Source organism: Aricia agestis, chromosome Z (genome assembly GCF_905147365.1).
Source record: "Aricia agestis chromosome Z, ilAriAges1.1, whole genome shotgun sequence".
Classification (NCBI taxonomy): Eukaryota; Metazoa; Arthropoda; class Insecta; order Lepidoptera; family Lycaenidae; genus Aricia; species Aricia agestis.
In genome coordinates, this window is record NC_056428.1 from 39,040,667 (window position 1) to 39,062,352 (window position 21,686).

At 44.0% G+C, this 21,686-nt stretch overlaps 1 protein-coding gene across 2 annotated transcripts; it reads right to left on the minus strand.

The window, feature by feature from the left end:
• Positions 1-440: 440 nt before the first annotated feature.
• Positions 441-21,674, minus strand: LOC121739001 (OCIA domain-containing protein 1). Of its 2 annotated transcripts, none has more exons than XM_042131304.1 (6): positions 21,459-21,674; positions 15,989-16,115; positions 3,739-3,913; positions 3,043-3,191; positions 1,908-2,019; positions 441-1,188 (listed from the first exon to the last, which is right to left on the minus strand). In XM_042131304.1, exons 1-6 carry the CDS (start codon positions 21,567-21,569, stop codon positions 1,095-1,097), a joined length of 768 nt encoding a protein of 255 aa, XP_041987238.1. In that variant the 5' UTR covers positions 21,570-21,674; the 3' UTR covers positions 441-1,094. The 2 variants fall into 2 exon arrangements, with proteins under 2 accessions (XP_041987238.1, XP_041987239.1); XM_042131305.1 differs by lacking the exons at positions 15,989-16,115; positions 21,459-21,674 and adding exons at positions 5,735-5,861; positions 5,939-6,105.
• Between the last annotated feature and the right edge of the window lie 12 nt (positions 21,675-21,686).

Here is a 21,686-nt window from a genome sequence, read left to right on the forward strand (position 1 = left end):
ACTTACGTCAAAATAGTAACCAATCAACTGCGCATTTGAATACATAAACTCCTATCAAAAAATCTCAAAAACAAAACAAATAAATGTATTTTTTCAATTGCAATTCAATGTGATTTTTTTCATTATAGCTGTTAAGAAGCACTTTACAGAAATTAAGCTGCGCTGCGAATGTTGCAAAATTTGCAATAAGAATTTGGTCGGGTAATGTCAAGCCGAGCCATCGTCGTGAATCGTGATAACATTGATATAACCCCACCAAATATCGTAGGTCTGCAATCTGCCAAGGAGTCTTATACTTTATGATACATAATATGATGGCCAAGCAATAGATACATAATGAGAAAACGCTCTTAAAAAAAGCAATCAAACGAAGTATAACAACGATCTACTTTATTTGAAAAAACATTTTGTATTTTTCTCTAAAAACTAACATTCTTAAAGTACTGTCTGTTTAAATGCTTATAAATTTTAACAAAATAAGAGGTAAATTACAGTATTGTAAAAAAGGGGTACAGAAAAATGAAGGCATAAGAATATTTACATAATTTAGGAAAACCGAATTCATTCTTGATTAAAATACTTAGGTAGTTTAGTTTTAGTCACAAAGTTGAAATCGCTTACGTTATTACAACATTTTAATTTAATTTATTTTATGCTATAAACCAATTAATTGTCTTTTAATTCCTATACAATTGGTTTAAAGCATTTTTGTAAGATAACACCTATTAGAAATGCTCATATTTTAATAATTTAAAACTGCTATGCTGTCGTTATTTGCACAAGGCATTAGCTAAAACAATTGCTAAGCGAAAAAATAATAGATAGGGCAAGCTACCCAATCATTGGCACTCATCCTATTATATTGGCTAGGATGACTATAATAGATTTTTGCCATTTAAAATGTACCAATAATTATAATATTATATTAAACTAATATACTGACGTACAATAATAGGATTGTCTAAATAAACTCATGTGGCAATGACTGGGTGTTTTACCTTATTCTTAATTGTTTGACATATCTGTCATCGACGAAAAAGGATACTGGGTGTTTGCAGGTTTTATTAATTCATGAACTAGCTAATATTCGTGGACTACTCCATGGCGTCGCCATACTTGTTAGTCGAGGTGGAGGGCGGGGAAGCGGGCGGGGGACGGCGCACCGTAGGGAACTGACCTGGTTCCACTCTGCAATAAAAAAAGATTGTTTTATTTCTAAATAAAGGAGTATGACATAAAATGTATGGAGTTTGGTCCAAAATTCCACCACTAACGAGACCTATATAGTAAAATTGTCTACTAAATACTGAATGATTGTAACCAAACCGCAATTAAAAATAGCCTGTCAGTGAAAAGTTATAGCTTAAGAGCGGGCTGTTTTGCTGTGTTTTCTAATAAGTATTACGATCCTGGAAGACGATTGACTTAAATGAAGTTGAGATTTATTTAATCATTGTATATTTATCTGATATTTCCCTAACGGAAAACACGATTCACTTATTTTGGGACTGGGACTTGCGCCCTTTACTTTCGTGCTATAATGCGGGAAACGTGTTACGCGATGTTGTTCACTATTAGCTGCAGCGCAAAGCACAATTCCCGGGGGCACGATTCTGGAATAAATTAATGGTTAATTCCTATACCCTCATAACCCAATGGGAGGGAAGATCGACGCGACTGGCGAGATATCAGCCGCAGGACCGACTTTTTACATGCCCATCCGACGCATGGATCATCTTACTTGACAATCAGGTGATCAGCCTGCATCGTCCTAACCAAAATAATTGGAAATAACATGTTTCCAACGCGGGAATCGAACCCACTACCCCCGAGTAAAGAACCACACTCTAAACCACTGGACCACCGAGGCTTGTACTTCTATTTATAACGTCTGATATTATACTGACTTGTAAGGATCTTTTCTCGCTTCAGAGTATTCACCACGGTTCCTCTTCCGCAACTCATCGTATGACAACGACGGCTGTCCAAGCCTGTCGTCCTGCAATGGCGGTAGTAGGCCTGAAAACACATTTAAATATTATTTTTCAAATTATTAAGATATTTAAAAGTTTCTATAGGTATCATTCACATAGCTCCTCTATGTATCTGGGGCACTAAGCACTTAAGAGGGCGACTAACCCCAAAAATCAAACATCGTCCTTCTCTCTTCACACTCACGCCCGTCTTCCATATGCCAGGTGAAAAAGCACGAGGCGGATTCATCGCCAAATTAGTTTTTTCTCAATAACTCGATAAATATACAACATTTTAAAAATCCGCTAGGTCGATCTCTCAATGGTAGAATTTTATACAATGTGTTAAAATATTAACTTAGTTCAATGCACGGTTATGGCAATAAATGAAAAATTCGTGTAAATTAGATGCATTTTTGTGTTTTTTTTTCTATCGAGAAAATTTTAAGATATCGTGTTTTTGCTCAGATCGAATTCTCGGAAATATAATGTAGTATCTAATTTTAGAAAATGAAAAAATTCGGGGCTTATTTTCAAGTATAAAAATGAATTATAAAATCGACACTTTAGGGTTAGTCGCCCCATTAACATATATTTTGTTCACTAGGAAAAGAGCAACTCCGGATTTATAAATAAGCCGTCATAGGCTTAAGCCGTGGCGTTTATAGAGGCCTTACAGATTTGGTATATGAAGCGACGAAAATGAAGTGACCGACTGTCATAAAAATATAAATTCGGCACTCGCTACAGGTCAATGTAAATGTTTATACAACCATACTCATTGCCTCCTAAATAGAAGTAATGGTTAAAATTATGTAGGTACCTTATCAAGAACCAGGCTTCACTTCTTCTGGCCTCGGCCTATATAAAGAGGCAGCATTAATTTTACTTAATCTATTTTAATTATATTGTGTACGATAATTTGTTGGTTCCTATAATACACTGTGTGCAACATAACACAGTTCAACCATTTATTATATAATTTATTTGTTTTCAGTAACTAAATTGTGCAAATTTTTTGCAATATGGGTAGTAGGACTCCGGAAATGTAATCTCATTTAATACATACCGATGTCTCCAGATCTGTATGCATCATCACTGAATTGGGGCCGGTCAGTGTCCAAGTCCAGAGCATTTCCGGGGCCAGCGTCAGAGTAAATATCATCTGATGTGATGCCCAGAGTTGACTTGTGGGGGAATTTCGGCGATTGGGGTGTTCTATGGAAAAGGCAGAATTTAGAACAAGATGTTACTGTTACCAAACAAACTATAAAAGAAAAAAGACTGACATTTTTTTTATTAGCCTATGCTGTCCCACTACTGTGCAAAAGCCTCCCCCTGACTGACATTATTATCTAATAAAAAAATGAGGAGCTGCTTTTGTTACGGTTAGAAATGACTTGAGTAATTAGCTGAAATGTGTATTGTATTAAGAAGCTGTACTGTCTAATACTGCATTAACAATATTACACATTACAGTTTATCATCAACTCATTTTTTATACTCTGGAAAATGGTACAGTAATCAATGAGAAACAAAAAAAATGTAAGTCTTAAAATATGGGCAAAAGAAAATTAATTATAAAATTACTAACATAACAAAGTTGTTGTTGTAGTTCTACAAAATATCTTTAGAGTATTGCCAATTGCCATTTGCATAATGGGGATTCAAATGATGCATATTCACATTTGGACAAAAAGATTCTTAGAAAATAAAACTTGATATGTCCATGTTAATTTGATAATTAAAGCTACAATGATCTTACCCCACTCTACCATCACGCCTGTCCCTCAACAGTTGTCCCAGGTAGCTGTTGGGTAGCGCCATCAGCTTTTCCGCACAAGCTTGCTGGTAGGAGATCTTGCCGATGAAATATCCAACTATCACCGCCAGAGACACTTTGGGATATGCCCCAAACCTGGCATTCGGTTTCAAATGACCTGGAAAGTTTGAAAGAATATTTCAACTGAATTTTAGTAAAATGTAATTTTTAATGCAATATTATATTCTTTAAACAGAGTAGGAATAAAAATCTCTGAATGCACTAATGCTGGTTAAAAAAGTTTAACAAAACAGATTAATGTTGCCTCTTATTGCAGGGAAATAGCATACAAACATTGACTTTATACAGATTTAAACTTGCAATGCATGAATAATCTGGACACACTCACTACCTTAGATGACCACAAAGGATAGGCATCAAAGAAATGTCATTTTCTAGATTAACCAATTCAGAACCGATTCAGACGGAAGACTTTCAGTCGTGGCAGCATACAATTTTCTCGTGACACGTTAGCCGTGTCATACGCCATAGAAGTAGATGTCACAGCTACCGTGTCACCCTCCACATTTAAAAAGATTTATTGTTTTGCTTGCTTTTTACGCGTGTATTAACTTTATTTAGTTGAGCCCAAACCATTGATGTTAACAGAAGGCTACGTTGTTTTGAGTTGATTTTGAGTAGTTTTAGTAAGTGTTTAACCTGAAAATGGCAGGTAAGCGATTTTTTTATTCAGATGTTGCAAACCTTTTGTAGGTTTCAAAGTTAGAAAAATAAGTATATTAAATAGATCTGGTTTTGCGATGTAAATTATATGTTCGTAGATAACTTTAAAGAAGTTCATTGTTAAGGTTTTTTTAACCAAGTTCCAAAAAGGAGGAGGTTATACATTCGGCTGTGGATATTTTTTTATGTGTGTTCAACGATTACTCTGCTGTTTGTGCACAGATTTTCCAAATTTTTCTTTTGGTGTATTTGTTCCGATTATATGGACTCCCGAAAAGTTTACTACTAAAAAGCCCGGCCGCACATTATCCGAATTTCTGATCAGAAAAATTCGGACGCTTATACATTTTGACACGTTAGAATTCCGATAGTATGCGGGGGCCACAACAAAATATATGAAAAGAGTGCATTCCGACCGGCGTCCAAATTTTTCTGATCAGAAATTTCGGATAATATATGGCCAGGCTAAAAAAGGAGACAGCCCCTACTTTTTTTCAATTTACAGAATATTCAGAAATTAAGCCTATACTAGTAATGCTTGTTTTATGTGGAAAATTAAGACGGTTTTGTTCGGAGTAGAACCTTCTAAAGTGTAATTTGAGGGAGATACAATCGCTTTCTAAATGACATGGCTCACGTGTCATACGCCACACGTTAAAAACTGATAATGAATGCACCTTTAAAAAAGGTTGACGGTCCCTACTTTTTTCAATTCACAGAATATTCATAGGCGAAGCCTATAGGCTTGTTCTATCTGGAAAATTAAGATGATTTTGTTCAGAGTAGTTCCTTCTAAAGTGTAATTTGAGGGAGATACAATCGTATTTTAAATGTCACAGCTCACATGTCGTACGCCACATGTTAAAAACATGTGATCTGCACTGAATCGGTTAAACAAAATGTAGAAAAATAAATCTTTTATATTGTATCTACATTAGTATTTCTATTATTTTGTAGACAAATATAGGTACAAGCTAGTTAGAAAATTGAACAAATCATAGCATATTAAGTATTTTCAAACACACAACATAGGCATGCAATTATTTTATTTTTAGCTCATTTAATTACACAATATTTTCCACATCAACATATTCTATAAATTGCATTCAATATGACATAGGTTATTTTGAGATGATGTAATATAATATTATTTGGTGTGAATTTATAAATCAGGGTCTCAATATACTTTCAGAGTATGATTAGTAAGAATATAAATATTTTACGAGCCCAGAGAGTTGAAAATTGTATATCTGACCTTTTTGGACACCAAAATACGTAGCTAGACCGAGTAAAGTTCCAAGCGGCGCCGAGCGCTGGACGAAGCTCTCGGAGTTACACTCCTTTAGTACTCGCAACTCCTCAGCAGAGAACTTATACTGCCCCTGTAGGACCGTATAATTAGATGATATTCTCAAAAAAACCTAACAAGTTCATTCACATCGCAGAAAGCAATACTTGCCGGTGGAAGAGGACTTGCAGGTGAAACTCCAGCTACACCACCATCTTCGTAAGCAAATCCAGGGTTTTCCATATTTTCAGAACTTCACGTTTATAATACAAATTTACGAAACAAGAAGTGTTTACGATATAATTATTAATTACACCGCCGACCGCACTAGATTTTTTATTTTGTTGACACTTGGCAGCATAAAGTAGGTAACCTACCTACTCTGTGGTTGACAGTTGACACTTCTCAATATGACATTTGACAAGTAACTTTTTAAAATCAAAAGCGAATCAGCAAAAGAGTAAAGTTAATCTACCTCAAGTTTTAAAAATACCTGCCTACCAGTACCAGCTGCTTACGAATGCTTTTTAAAAAAAAAGATGCTTTAAAAAAAGAACTATATTTAGTTTAAATAAAAGTATTTGGCTTTAAAGACATTTCTTAGCTGCAAAAAATAAAAAGCTAACGGTTTACACTTTACGGTAACAATAATATTATGCAAATTGCAATCATAATATTGTTAGGTACCTACTTGTTGAAGATGTTATGGCTACCATGATACACGTCGCACGTCTACAGTCTACCGGAGAGGTCACCTGTGCAGGTATGCCTGCGCAGGTGCCAATCGATTTAGTGGGTAGGGGCTGTGTCCCATCTTCGGACGCAGCAGAGACCCACATACTTGCGAATAGGACCCCCATCCCCCGCAAGATGCTTAAAAGCATTTTCTCGGCGCAAAAAAATAATAAAAGTGCCAATCGAAAGAATTGATTTGCGATTTTGTGCCGGTCACCTGCGCAGGTCCAAAAACTGCATAGATCTATTCCCACACACATTCGTCCGTCTACAGCTCGACAAGGCTTTAAATGAACGTGGCGAAAAAGGAACTAACGCTGCCATAATAAAAAACGTCATTTTTGACAGTTCTCCTTTACCAGCAGAGATCCCGCCCACGTTCATAATTATAAAGCCTTGTCGCACTTTACCTGCGCTGGCATACCTGCACAGGTAAACTTCTCCGGTAGGTAGACCGTTATAGGGTGTATGCCGTGTATGGCTTAAGTACCTTTTTTTTTTTTTTTTTTTTTTTTTTTCACGCAGAGAAATGCATTAACGCATTCGACGCAGGGGATGGGGAATCCCGCTGCGGATATGTGGGGCTCGTCGCGGCGAAGATGGTATGTGCCGCGACCCTACCCACTAAAACTCTGCGACGCTCCTCTCGCCACCCAAGACGAAGCCACGGGCACGACACACCCACCGCAACTCCGTCAGTGGCCGTCCGACCTTTGTCAGACCACACTCATTTGGGGGCGCTTCTCGCCCCGCAGGCCGACAGAGGCCCCACTTGGGGCTTGCTTGGGCTCTGGTGTCACGATGCACGGAGCGTTTTGTGCATCGTGACCCACTCTGGGACTCGAATTTGATGACGGCGTCCCCACGCCGCCACCACGAGTACCCCGGCTAGGGTGGATCATTGTGCTGGCGTCGCGCACGTCTCCGCCTTAGCCGTCTCGAGGGGTCGATCGCCTCCCTTTCCCTGCTGCGTTCGGCCTCCTCCTTGGCAGCTATAACCTCCTGGGCGAAGGTGTCAACTGCCGTCCACGCGGTCTCGCTACTCAGCATTGCTCGAATGATAGCTGGTAGCGAGAGGTCCTGTCCAATTGCGGCCACGAGGGCAGCACGCTGTCCTGTCCATGAGGGACAGACCATCACAGTGTGTTCGGCCGTGTCCCTTTCGTCGCCACAATGATGACACCTAGTGTCATTCTCTCTCCTTACTATCTCACACAGGTACCGACCAAAACAGCCGTGCCCGGTCAGCACCTGTGTCAGTCGGAAGGAGAGTGCGCCGTATGTCCGGGTGATCCACTCTTTCAGGAGCGGGCGTATGGCCGTTATTAGGGCAACGCTCACCTGCGGCTCTTGAAGCCGCTCCTCCCACAGGATTAATGTCCTTTCCTTCGCCACTTCCCTCCACCGACGTACAGCGTCCGGTAGGGGGTTGCCACCCCCGACGCGGACCTCTGCGCAACGCCAGTAAACGTCGGAGAGGGCTCTCGCTTGTAAGTCCCAAGGGACGCTTCCAGCAAGTAGGCAGGCCGCATCCCTTGAGATCGTCCGGTATCCGCGAACTGCTCTTGTAGCCATTACGCGCTGAAGCCTCCCAAGACTTAGCGCATTTTTAGGTGACAAGTTTTCAGCCCATATTGGCGCTCCGTACATGGACATTGAGCGGATAACACCCATGTACAAGCGCCGACAGCCCAGGCTCGGACCCCCGAGATTCGGGAGTAGAGTCGCCAAGGCCCCCGCAGATCTCGTGACCTTTTCGGAGAGCCGACGGAAGTGCTCCCCGAAAGTCCAACGCCCGTCCAATACAAGGCCCAGGTACGTCATCGACGGCGATATGGCAATCCTCGTTCCGCCCACGACAATCTCCAAACCCAGTGGTGGCGCATTCCTGGGCCCATAGAACATAACGGCCTCGGTTTTGTTCAATGCAACTGTGAGGCCCAACGCTCTAATTCGGTGAACTGTCTGTGCGACAGCAGCCGTCGCCCGAATCACCGCCTCTCTATGCGTTCGTGCGCGAACAACCACACAAGTATCGTCTGCGTAACAAACCAACTCGGCACCAAGTATGAGTACAACACGGAGTACCCAATCGTATCCGATGTCCCACAGGGTCGGACCCAAGGCTGATCCCTGTGGAACACCGCAATCGACTTCCAGCTCCTCCCATCCGTCTTGCGTCGGGTATTGAACCGACCTTTCGGAGAGGTAATTTTTGATGGTCCGGCGTAAATGACGTGGCACCCCGTGGTACTCTAATCCGGCTTCGATGACGCTCCAGGGCATGGAGTTAAATGCATTAGAGATGTCTAAGGACACTGCCAACACAACTCCACCCCGGGACGTCTCCTCCTCGACCACGTCACGCAGACGAGCCACTGCGTCAATTGTGGACCGGCCGCTCCTGAACCCGTACTGGGAAGGACTAAGGTTCGGCCCAGTGCACTCCAAATGGCGATTAATGCGCGCCACAATTACCCTCTCCAACATCTTGCCCGCTTCGTCCAAGAGCACGATGGGTCGATAGGCCGATGGCTGATCTTCTGGCCGCCCGTCCTTGCGCAGAAGAACCAGTCTGCCTGTTTTCCAGCGCCGCGGTACTCGACCCTGGACCAAACAATTGGTCAAAGCGGTGAGTACCTGTTGCTCCATGTGCTTCATTGCTGCACTCCAGACACGACCCGGCACGCCATCCAGGCCTGGGGCCGTGTTCTTCGAGCCCATTTTGTGCATCACCACGGCCAACTCAGCTGACGTGACAGGTGGTACCTCCTCCTCTGCAACTTCAGCCCCGGAGTTCTCCGTTCGTGGAACTATGAGGGGAGAACAGTTAGCCCCACGTGGAAACAAGGTCGACAAGACCCGATTTCGGAGCTCCGGCTCTATCGTCTGCGTGATTGGGGCGGCTGCAGGACGCAGCTTTTGGCGTACCCACTTGTACGGTCTGCCCCACGGATCCTCCTCGAGTGTCCGCAGCCAATCCTGCCAGGCGTCTGCCTTCGCCTGCAGTATGGCATTGCGAAAGGTGAGGCAGGCCGTACGATACGCAGTGTACAAGCCCTCCTCCTCTTGCTGATCCCTTGATCGGCGTCTGCGATACCTCTTATAACGACGACGGGCTGCCGTACACTCTTGCTGTATGCGGAGTAGCTCAGGGCGCCACCAATACATCTGGCGCCGCGGCTTAAAAGTCCCTACACGTGGCATAGAGGCGTCGCAGACGCCTTGCATTGCCTTCCTTAACCACTCCTCACAGTCGTCGACATTCTCGGACGGCAGAGGCACCCAAGATGCAACAATCGCAGCCTCGTCGAGAAGCTCCCGGTCCATCTTCTTCAGAGACCATCTAGGTCCGCCACTGATCGGCCTGGGACTGTCCGACCCTGAGCTGGAGGCGACAACGTCAAACCTTATATAAAGATGGTCTGAGAGCGTCTCGACCTCCTCTAAAACTCTCCAATCCACAATGCGGTGAGCAATAGCTGGGCTGACAAAAGTCAAATCAACTATTGACTCGCCCTGCCATCGGACACAAGTGCTAACCGCACCTTTGTTAGCCACCACTAGGCCCGCTGTCAATAGCCATTCGGCAACCGCCCTGCCTCTGGCATTCGTCGCCGGGGAACCCCACAGCGTGGACTTCGCGTTGAAGTCTCCGGCAACGATTACTGGGTTGGCAGCTCTGCTCACGTAGGTGGTGAGTCGCAGGAGAAAGGACTCATACTCCACGAGAGGCCGGTTTGGGGAAAAATAAACCCCCACCACGGTGAGGGGTCCCAAATCAGCGACGATGAAGCCATGCCCCCTAGTCACACTCCTAATAGAAAAAGGCATGATTCCTGGGCCCAGGACCAACGCCACCGTTGAATCCTCGTCCCCGATCCAATCGCTCCTGGGCAGGACACGATACGGCTCAGCTATCACTGCAACGTCGATCATCCGTTGCGCCATCTCATGCAACCAGAGATCTTGCGCCCGGGCACAATGATTAAGGTTGCCCTGCAGAAACTTAAAGGACGCCGTTATGAGGCGTCCATTGGTGCCGCTTCAGCAACGGTAGTCGCCGTGGATGTTGTGGCGACTGCCTTAGGTGCCTTGCCCTTCTCTGGACCGTCCCTCTTTTTCTTAGGCGCCATTTTCCCGCAGGATTTAGCTCCCACGATGTGGTCCGCCGGCCTACCATGGGCCTCACATAGTGCACAATGAGGCGCGTTTTGGCACCCCGCAGACATGTGGCCCGACTGACCACAGCGGAGGCAAAGCTCACTGCGGTCTACCTCGCTCTTGCATATTGCCCGGGTGTGCCCGGCCTCCTGACATCGGTAACATATCATGGGGCGCGTGGTCAGAAGTACCACACGCACGATGGTCCACCCAACGCAAACTTTTACGTTTGGGGCTGTTACCTTCTTTGCCGCCTCAACCGGGCACTTAACCCAGACTGATCCACGACCTCTGCGGTCTCGCCTGATCTCTCCAACCTTAATGTCGCCAACTGCGCAACCACCGGGCATTGAAATGGCCCGCGCCACTTCTGCCGGGGTGGCGGAGTCATCCAGACCCTGTAGGCGCAGCTCCGCGCACTTTTGAGGTCGGTGGATGCGGACAACGTCCTCCTCCATTACCTCCTTGAGCTTTTCAGCAAGTTTGTCCGCCTTATCCTTGTTAGCAACCCCTGGAATCTCGAGCAATCGAGCCCCAGTGACTGCCACCTTAAACCTTACAGCCGGGATCTCCAGGCTGACGAGATCGACCCGTTGTTTGGCTTTTTCTAGTACATCTTTGTACGAGATGCCTCTTTTCTCCGCCTCTGGCTGCAACGTTAGAACCACGGCTGCAGTTTTCGGAGTGCGGAGACCTCCATTTTTTTTCTTTTTCTTCCTCTTCTTAGGTACCTTCTTTCCTTCCTCTCTCTTTCTTTGTACCTGTCCTTTTTTCCCTTTGACAACCTGCGACCACTCCTCGGTCGCATGTTGTCCCGCCACAGCTGTGACAGGGGCAGCATCGCGCCTACCCGCCGCCGCCTCCACAGCTGCAGCAGATTTTTTTATCCTCTTCTTTTTCTGTTTCGGTGCTGGACCCGGATTGAGTGGGGGTAACAGAGTCGTCACCATCGGCTCAAGCTCCGAAGTCTTCTCTTTGCCCTTCGACGTAGATGCTATTGGGTCACTTGTGTTCTCCTTCTCTTTTTTCTTATCTGCAGCGAGGGGGGGTCGCAGGCGCGGCTCCGGCAGCAGCCGAGCCTCCAATCCCTCTAACCGCGCGTCCATTCTGGCACTCGCTACGGACACTGCCTCACGCACCGCTCGCTGGACAAGCTCCTCCACATTCAGCTCCTTGTTTACGGGAGTGATTTGTGGCTGAGCTTCGGCCATCCTACGCTTGATGGCCCCTAGTTCCTTTTGCAGGTCTTCAAGCTCCTTGGATAGGCGTTTATTATCGGCTTCCAGTGCTCTTGTCTCCGCCGACGCTGAGTGCTCGAGCAGAATCGCACAGGTTTCCCGTATGGCAAGGGTCGCCTTGTTGAGAGCCGCCACAGACGTTCCCTTGAGGTTCTTTTTCTGGGCTACGCTGCTGATGGCTCTCAGGCTCTCTGTGATGACTGCACCCAGTCTAGCTGAAGTAACCTCCTTGGGCTCTTCCAGCATAGTCACGTCAGAGGAGGATTCCGATGCCCGAGAGTGTGACCTCACCGATGGGATCCTCTTTGTCGCCTCCAAAATCTCGCGCTCCACTTCGGTTTGTAGCGTTCTATCTTCCTGGTCAAGTTTACTTTTCCTGGCCTTGGCTTGGCCAACGTAGCGTCCAGTTGTGGGTGGCCGGCCCCTACCACGCTTGGCGGTGGGTTTCCGGGCACCCTCTTCGTCCTTTTCAGGACTGCATTCACCGGGCCTCTTACGAAGGAACCTTTCTCGTTCCTTCTCCTTGTCCGTATCCTTATTTCGAGAGGATGCAGTTTCACTGCCACTCTCCGTGTCATATCCTAGTCCATCCCTATAGAAAAACTTACTAGGGATTGGGCTGCCGGGCGTAGGCGTCGCTGTTTGCGATCCTTCGCCTTCACTCGCTGTCAACATTGCAGCCGTAACAATATGCCTATCAATATCCGTATTCGTGCCATAGTCGTCGTTATCATCTCTCCTCTTCCCCTCCTCCATAGCAACAGGTGCTCCCCCCGTATACGCGGAGCGATCCCCGGCCGAGGCCGGAGTATGGGATTCCCCCTTTCGGAGACCCACCCGGGGATTATTTTTATCCTTATTGCTCTCCATAATTGATCATTAAGGGGTGATTCTGCCCCACATCCTAATTGCGTGGTCACCCACCCGCCATGCACCCCGTCACCGGACGTCACCAGCTTAGGGTTGGAGGCCCACAGGCCCATCCGTCTCACAAACACACACTGATTTGCACACACAAACACACACTATTGTAGAGAAGAATTAACTAAACAGGAAAGATAGAGAAGAAAGGTGGTGAGAGATAGAATAACGAAAAACAAAATAACAAGGAAGTGTAAACTACTAAAAAGAGAGTGGAAGACAGAGAAAGACCGGCGATCAGCCACCTTGGGTACCTCGCTCCGTGTAAAGGGCGGAGTGGCGTACCCAGGGGCCCAGGGACACCAACGAGAAGGAACCGGTACCACCCCCATGGCTTAAGTACCTACTACTTTCAGAGAAGTTGATTCCTAGGCAGAGACCTACGTAGTTTGGTCGTGTTACGTCAAACTTAACCGACAGATCGTAATAATTATTAACATTGAATTGACATGATCCGACCAAATGACGTTGGTCTGTCAACTACCTTTTTTTTTTTTTTTTTAGTCGGGAAATGCCATTATGCATCCCCGGCAGTGCTGGGGAAGACAACCGGGGTATGTGGGACTCGCTGCGGCCGATGAGATGGTAAGTGACCGCAGCAGCTCTACCCACTAAAACCCGACCGTGTTCCTTTCTGCGCCGCTACTCGCAGAACCACGGGAAATGTGGGGCCACCGCAGTTCTATCAGCGGGCGTCTGCCTGGTCGTTGGCAGACACGTCTGATCGAGGGTGTTCAGACACCCTCCAGGCCTAACAGAGACCCTACTAGGGCTTGTTTAGGTCATTCCTCTGTATTTACGTCGCGATGCACTGGAACACATGGTCTGTCAACTACCTAGGAATCAATTTCCTTGATGGTACATATTTTATTTAAGTACCTAATTGTATATAATATTATTATAACTAGCTGTCCCGGCAAATATTATTGTTTTGCCATATAAAGTATTTCGATATTTGCCCATAAGTATTATTAATTTATTGAAGTGACTAAATAAGTATGTCACCATGGCATCGATATCAGTTTCGGGAGTAAGGCACCAGTACTTAATAATAGATATTATAGCTTGTCAAAAAGAGTAGACCACAGTAGACGCTGCTGCCGCTTTACACAATTTCGAAATTACATAAAAAATATGAAAACCTTATAATTATTATCGACATAAACATGTGCAAAGTGCTTATATTATCGACATAATAATATTGAAAGTGTTTGTGTGGAAATACAAAGAGAAATAAAAAATCGGCCAAGTGCGGGTCGGACTCGCGTACGAAGGGTTCTGTACAATTATAGAGCAAAAATAGGCCAAAAATTGTGTTTTTGTATGGGAGCCCCCCTTAATTTTTTATTTTATTTTAATATTATTATAAATTATTGAAATAGATGTATAATTAAGACCTTTATGAAAATATCAAGTGTCTACCTGTTGCCATTATTGATATCGAGCAAAAAAGGCCCACAAAAATCACGTTTGTTGTATGGGAGCCCCCCTTAAATATTAATATTATTTTGTTTTTAGACATAATCTGTGAAATTTTCAGAAGTCTAGCTATAGCGGTTCTTGAAATTGGTACAGCCTGGAGACAGATCACGGACGGACGGACGCGACGGACGGACGGAGTCGGACGGATAGACAGACAGACAACGAAGTCTTAGTAATAGGGTCCCGTTTTTACCCTTTGGGTACGGAACCCTAAAAACCACCTTTTGAGATGCTTTTGAGCGTGCATGATTAGGTTAAAAAAAATTCGTACTACGTATACTACATATATACGTCTACTCTTTCTGGAGACTGTATTTTTTGTGTTTATTTATGAACAGCGACTTTTATATCTAAGATGGAGAACGGAAATGGTTTCATGATTTATTTAAGGTAAGTTAGACGACGACAGCAGCGGAGGCTCTCCCTTTAAGTAAATGACGTATAAAAGGATAATAATAATTATAATGAGAATATTATATATAGTAATAATTAGTACCTTAACTTTATGCAAAGCACCGAGGCTATTAAAATAATCAATAACAAGTATAAAAATGCACAGAGCGTCATACAAGCTAATGAGCATGGTCACCTGATGGGAAGTGAGTCTATTAGCGTTCATAACAACGCGGCGGAAGACGTGGGTGAACAGGGATTTCTATTTATAACGGCGGGCGTTTTTATCCTCGCCTCGCCCAATAAAAACGAAAGCTGATTTGTGATTTATTACATAGAGAACCTGATTGCTAATTTCCCGCGACGATCACAACAAATGACAATATTTCCAAAAGCCATTACGATTCGGTATTTATCTTTTCTTTTATTAATTTATTTAAAACATTACAATAATTTTACAAGAAAAGTGAAAACAACCTTAATCTACCTCTTCTCAGGCGTCATTTGTCAATTTCTCCGGTCAAAGTTAAGGTTAAAGTTAAAGCTAAATTTAGCCTTAACTATAACTATAACTTTAACTTTAGCCACGCCTCTGGTGCAATCCACCCTTAGACTGGGTTGCACCAGCTAACTTTAACTTTAACTGTAACTTTATCTTTAACTTTAACTACAGTGCAAAATGACAAATCTTTGGTTAAAGTTAAATATCCTTACCTCCGCTCATACGTGAATTTCTCCGGTTAAAGTTAAGGTTAAAGTTAAAGCTAAAGGACGCCATATTTAACTATAAAAATAACTTTAGTTAAACTTTAACTTTAACCACGCCTCTGGTGCAACTTACTTCTAAAATCTGTGGGTGTAAGTGATACTTACCTAATACTTTAGGGAGTGTACAGTCTACTATACATATAGAGTTCGCTGTGAAAGTAGCAGCGCTGAAAGTGTATTTTTAATTTTACCTTTGTATGGAAAAAATCATGACGCGCGGGCTCTTGCCCATCCATTACAAACCACAAAATAAATTTTGTTTTTTCAGCGCTGCTATTTTCACACTGAACTCAATATAATATAGGGGACACATACCCGAGAGTATTATCACTTAGTTTTGTTACACCTGTAATATTGCCTAATTTATAGTCTGATATCCAACGATGTAGAAAAACGATGTACCTACAATATTATCCAGACAGAATTACTTGACACTTTATGATAATATTTTACTCACGCAAACAAAATATGAGGATTGAGGCAAGAGTGCAAGACCTAATAGTGAGAAAGTTTTAGATACCGTTTTTGACAGCGATATAAGTGAGGGTCGCGAACAGTGTGCTCAGCGGCAGACATCGGCCATAGAAGCTCTCCCTGTCGCACTCCTGAAGAGTTCTGATCTCCTCTTGGGTAAACTCGTAGTAGCCCTGAAATGGCAATATAATTTGACTAACGGTACTACAATTATGTTATTTTCGATGACAATCTTCAATATAGAAGAGTTATGAGTATTGCGTAATGAGAAGCCGATAGAAATGGAGTTATATTAGTTATTTACTTGTCATGTAGATTGTTGTATTTCTGTATTTTCTAGTACTAACGTAGAAAGCTAACGATGAGGATTATAATCAGCGTTGCCAGACTTCCCGATTTTGGCGGGATGGCGATGGCGATTTTTTCATCAAAATTATATGTCCCGCGCGGGACAGGCTCAGTCCCGCTTTTCGGGAAAGCCCGAACGTACGTGCAGCGTGCTGTACTTTTGCTGTCTATTGTCACGAAAACGTTATTTAAACTTTTTAATTTATACATTTTTTACTTCGTCTTGCTTTTGACTGAAGAATCCCGCTTTTTCACTCAAAAAGTACCAAAGCCCGACTTGGCACAAAAATCTGGCAACGCTGATTATAATCCTACTTAATATAATATTATAAAGACGAAAGTTTGTTTGGATGTATGGATGTTTGTTACTCTTTCACGCAAAAATTACCGAACGGATTTTAATGAAACTTTACAATAACATAGCTTATACATCATAATAACACATAGGCTACAATTTTAACCGACTTCCTAAATAGGGGAGGTGTTATGTTCGTTTTAACGATTACTCCGCGGTTTGTTAACCGATTTTCAAAATTTTTCTTTTGGTATTGTTACGGTACATGGTATACGACACGTGGTGCGCAAGTACATACTCGAACCTTCTAAAAAGGTCCAATGTTTGTTTACGTGCTTACCCTTTATTTGTTAGCGTGTTTGAATTTAGACCTTATGACTGAGTCCATAAGGTCTAAATTAAATTCAACTTACTGCACTTATCGCAAGGACGGCAGTTTTATTGTGGCACATGCCCGAGCCTACTAGAAATTTCCCACGGTTGTTTACTTGTTTACGTGAAATCGGGAAATTTCTGGAATTCGTCTCGCCATATAAAAAGAGCCGCAGGCAGGCCCGGCAATTCAGTTCAATCTGAGCGATCATCAAGGCGATTTCGGAGTGATCAATAGTGAGTGAACCAGTGAAACCTGCGACTTGGCTACGACCTAGGACAGTGATAGTGCTTAGTGATTGGACTTAGTGCTAAGTGTTGTGACCTAGTGTGTGCTTGTGTGACCTAGTGTTTAGTGCAGTGTTAATAAAGTCTTCAAGAGAGTCACCAGGTCTTTCTCTCCAAATCCTCGAACCCTAGCACGTAACAACTGGTGTCAGAAGTGCGATTTGGAGATGCCATTGACTCCAAGAGAGGACTTCAAGGGGAGTGTCAGGACAAGGGCGCAGCGAGCTGCTGCCATTGACACCGAGAGAGGAGTTGCGGAGGCCACACCCACTGGGGACCAAGCTCCGCCCACTGAGGGACAGGCCCCACCCACTGGCCCCGCCCACATGGCTCCGCCCACTGGTCACGCCCACCAGGCTCCGCCCACTTTGGCTTAAGCCACGCCCTCTGGCTCCGCCCACCTGGACACGCCCACTGGCCACGCCCCCAGGCTCCGCCCACCAGGCCACGCCCACTAGCTCCACCCACCGAGCTCCGTCTGCTCAACCCCTGCCTACTGGCTCCAGCCACCATACATCGCCCGTAGCTTCTGCGGCCCCTCAAGTGGCTCCCCAATTACAAAGCCTAATTGAGTTAATTCAGGCTCTGCAAGAATCACAAGACCGCAAGTTCGGCGCTTTACAAGAGTCACAAGACCGCAAGCTCGGCGCTTTACAAGAGTCACAAGACTGAAATCAGAGCGATTCGAGAATCACAAGAGCAGCAAAAAGACCTCCAAGAAAAAGCGCTTGGAGCTATAAAGGATGTTAGTGACACGGTGACTAAGCTTCGTAAAGATGTCGACGTAATGAAAGAACGAGTTACTGGGTTAGAGACGGTTGTGGAAAATTTGAAAACCGGATTCACAGAACTACAGAAGAGAGTAGTGCGCCTAGAAACTACGGGAGTTGCGGTGTCTAGTGGAGTCACTGGTGTGGCGCAAGGACCAATAGTAAAGGTGCCACCGTACGACGGCACTACTTCTTGGAATGCTTATCGTCGGCAATTTCAGACTGTTGCTACCGCAAACGGATGGACGGAGGAGCAATGCTTGACCGCTCTCACTGTTGCACTCAGAGGGCAAGCTGTGTCGGTTCTGGAGGCACTGCCACATACGGGAAATGGTTTCCAAGACCTGATGGAGGCACTGGAATCCAGATACGGGGAGCGACACCTGGAGCACGTGTTCCGTGCCCAACTGCGTGACAGAGTCCAACGTTCAGGAGAAGGACTTCAACAATGGGCGTTGGAAATTGAAAAACTCGTCAGGAAGGCATATCCAGGAGCCGAAACCAAGATGGTCGACACAAATATTGTTCAAGGATTTGTCGACGGAATCAAAGACTTGGAGGTCAGGGCTGCAGTAAGACTTGGTCACCATACCTCGCTAAAGGAAGCATTAGCGCATGCTTTGGAAGTCGAGGCTGTGCGCCATGACATACGGCAGACCCATAAGATCCACAAGGTCTCTGAAGAAGTCAAGGAAGTTAAGGCTCCTACGAGGAAAAGATTTGAAGCCATGTGTTACAGGTGTGGTGAGAGGGGCCATCTTCAGCTAAACTGCCCGCAAAAGAAGACCCAGATGGCAAGGATGAAAAGGATTGAGGAACAAATGGAGGAGTTAAAGAAGCAAGCAGTTTCGTCACCTACCCGGGATCATGGGAAACGAATAGAATCCAGAACTAAGTGGCGAGTACTGGATGACGCGGAGAAAGCCCCGGTAACTGTTACCTCCCAGGCACGGAGCGGAACAAAGAGAACAAGTAATTTGGGGCCCTTAGAGAATGATGCTATGAGAAAGGCTCAAGAAAGAGATGACGACCTTCGGCACATCATCAGATGGAAGAAACGGGGTGACGTCAAACCAATCTGGAGTGAGGTTGCACCCACTGGCGCTGTCACTAAGGCGTACTGGGAGCAATGGGACAGTCTGATACTTCAGGACGGACTACTCTACCGGAAATGGCAGAAGGCTAACGGCAGAGAGTTCTATTTTCAGATAATTGTCCCAAGGGCAAGAGTACCAGATGTTCTCCGCGAGATACATGAGGGCGTATCAGGGAGTCATCTAGGCGTCAAGAGGATGCTAAGGAAAGTGCGAGAACGATTCTTCTGGTTGCATTGGAGAGATGATGTGCAGGATTGGTGCCACAGATGTATTACTTGCGCTGCTGTAAAGGGGACCACAGACCAGGAGTAGTCGTAGAAACAGCGTGGCGCGATACCATGGCAGTAACAATGATGCTCGGGACGAGCATCTCTAAGAGGGGAGTAGTGTTACGGTACATGGTATACGACACGTGGTGCGCAAGTACATACTCGAACCTTCTAAAAAGGTCCAATGTTTGTTTACGTGCTTACCCTTTATTTGTTAGCGTGTTTGAATTTAGACCTTATGACTGAGTCCATAAGGTCTAAATTAAATTCAACTTACTGCACTTATCGCAAGGACGGCAGTTTTATTGTGGCACATGCCCGAGCCTACTAGAAATTTCCCACGGTTGTTTACTTGTTTACGTGAAATCGGGAAATTTCTGGAATTCGTCTCGCCATATAAAAAGAGCCGCAGGCAGGCCCGGCAATTCAGTTCAATCTGAGCGATCATCAAGGCGATTTCGGAGTGATCAATAGTGAGTGAACCAGTGAAACCTGCGACTTGGCTACGACCTAGGACAGTGATAGTGCTTAGTGATTGGACTTAGTGCTAAGTGTTGTGACCTAGTGTGTGCTTGTGTGACCTAGTGTTTAGTGCAGTGTTAATAAAGTCTTCAAGAGAGTCACCAGGTCTTTCTCTCCAAATCCTCGAACCCTAGCACGTAACAGTATATAATATAGGGTATCATGCCAATTTAGTATTACATTCACAAAAGTGGTGATGAAGGATCCATAAGTAATCGAGGGAACTCCTCAAAAATAGGAAAACGTGTGGTGACTTCGGTTGCATGAGAAGTATTCTATGCATATGCCACCATTTACCAACAAGTAAGATTTTGCACCGAGGTATACCTGGTATACCGTGGTTCGGAAGGTGCTGAGAGATTTGGGAGTTTCGGCGTTGTTTTAAGAACGGAAAGCATATTATGCTACTATGCAAATTACATTCATCATCATCATCATCACTATCATATTTCACTATGCGTCGTCGATTATGAGCCTATTATGACCCTGTTATTGGTACTTTTCAATAGTCTTTTAGATCGAGACTCGAGTTTGTCAAGCGATAATTAAAAAAAAATAAACCTGAAGAGTATGTTTGCTTGAACGCGCTAATCTCAGGAACTACAGGTCCGATTTAAAAACTTATTTCAGTGTTAGATAGCTCATTTATCGAGGCTTTCTAATATTTCCCCCGATTTTCCCACGTTTTCCTGAGTTTCTTCAGTCGTATTAGTCTTAACGTGATAATATAATAGTCTAAAGCCTAATACGACCGAAGAAACTCAGGAAAATGTGGGAAAATCGGGGGACATATTAGAAAGTGTTTATCTCACGGACTACTGGAGCAATTTTTATGGCAATATTTGGCACAGATATAGAGTTATAGACCACGTGAAGAGATATCTAATAGGGACATAAGCTATTTTTTATGGGAAAATGTACGGTTTCTATAAAATTCCTAATTTACGCGGGCGAAGCCGCGCGGGACATCTAGTATGGCATAAATATTATGATTTTTGAAGAACTCTTTATTTCTTGGCACTTAATATAGTCCGTCAAGAAAGTGAAGAAATTAAAAATTCCCTTTTTTCTTAAGAAACGCTTACGCGGGCAATTAATTGCCGGCGACACGAATGGAGCGATCTGGATCAATTTAGTAGAGCAACATGGGGCAATTTTAATAAATTGCGGCGATACGAATTGACGAATATCCGATGGGCTCGTGTATGACAGTATTGCCTAATAACTAGTTGCTGATTGTTGCTGCTTGTTGCCGAAAATTGCTTGCTGTAGTCGTGACGTCAAAGTTGACGAGAGTGGAGCAATTTTAGTTGCCCGTATAAGCGTCCCTTATGATTGATTTGAAAGGGATGACACTACGATGTTGCCACTTTTAATTTCTTCACTTTCTTGACAGACTATAGATAAGGACGAGAAAAAAAATTAGATCATTTAAAATGATTGGATGTTGAGCAATCCGTAAAGTACAGATCTTAAATCACTTATAGTAGTAATATTAAGTCTTCAACTGGCCAGAACTGATACTAAATAAGGTTTACATTAAACTGCTACTTACTATGATAGGTGGTTTCTGTTCTATTCGCCTGACTGGAGGACGTAACATTTTAGGTAAAAAGTCAAAAAATCTGTTTTCCTTAGCCACTTCCGGATTTGTGTTATTTGCCATGTTGTTCTTGAATTACTTCATGATTTATATATAACTTTCATTATATTATTATCTAAATAAGTAACGTTTTAGGACTTTACATTTTGTATCACATTTTTGGAATCATATTTTGTAAAT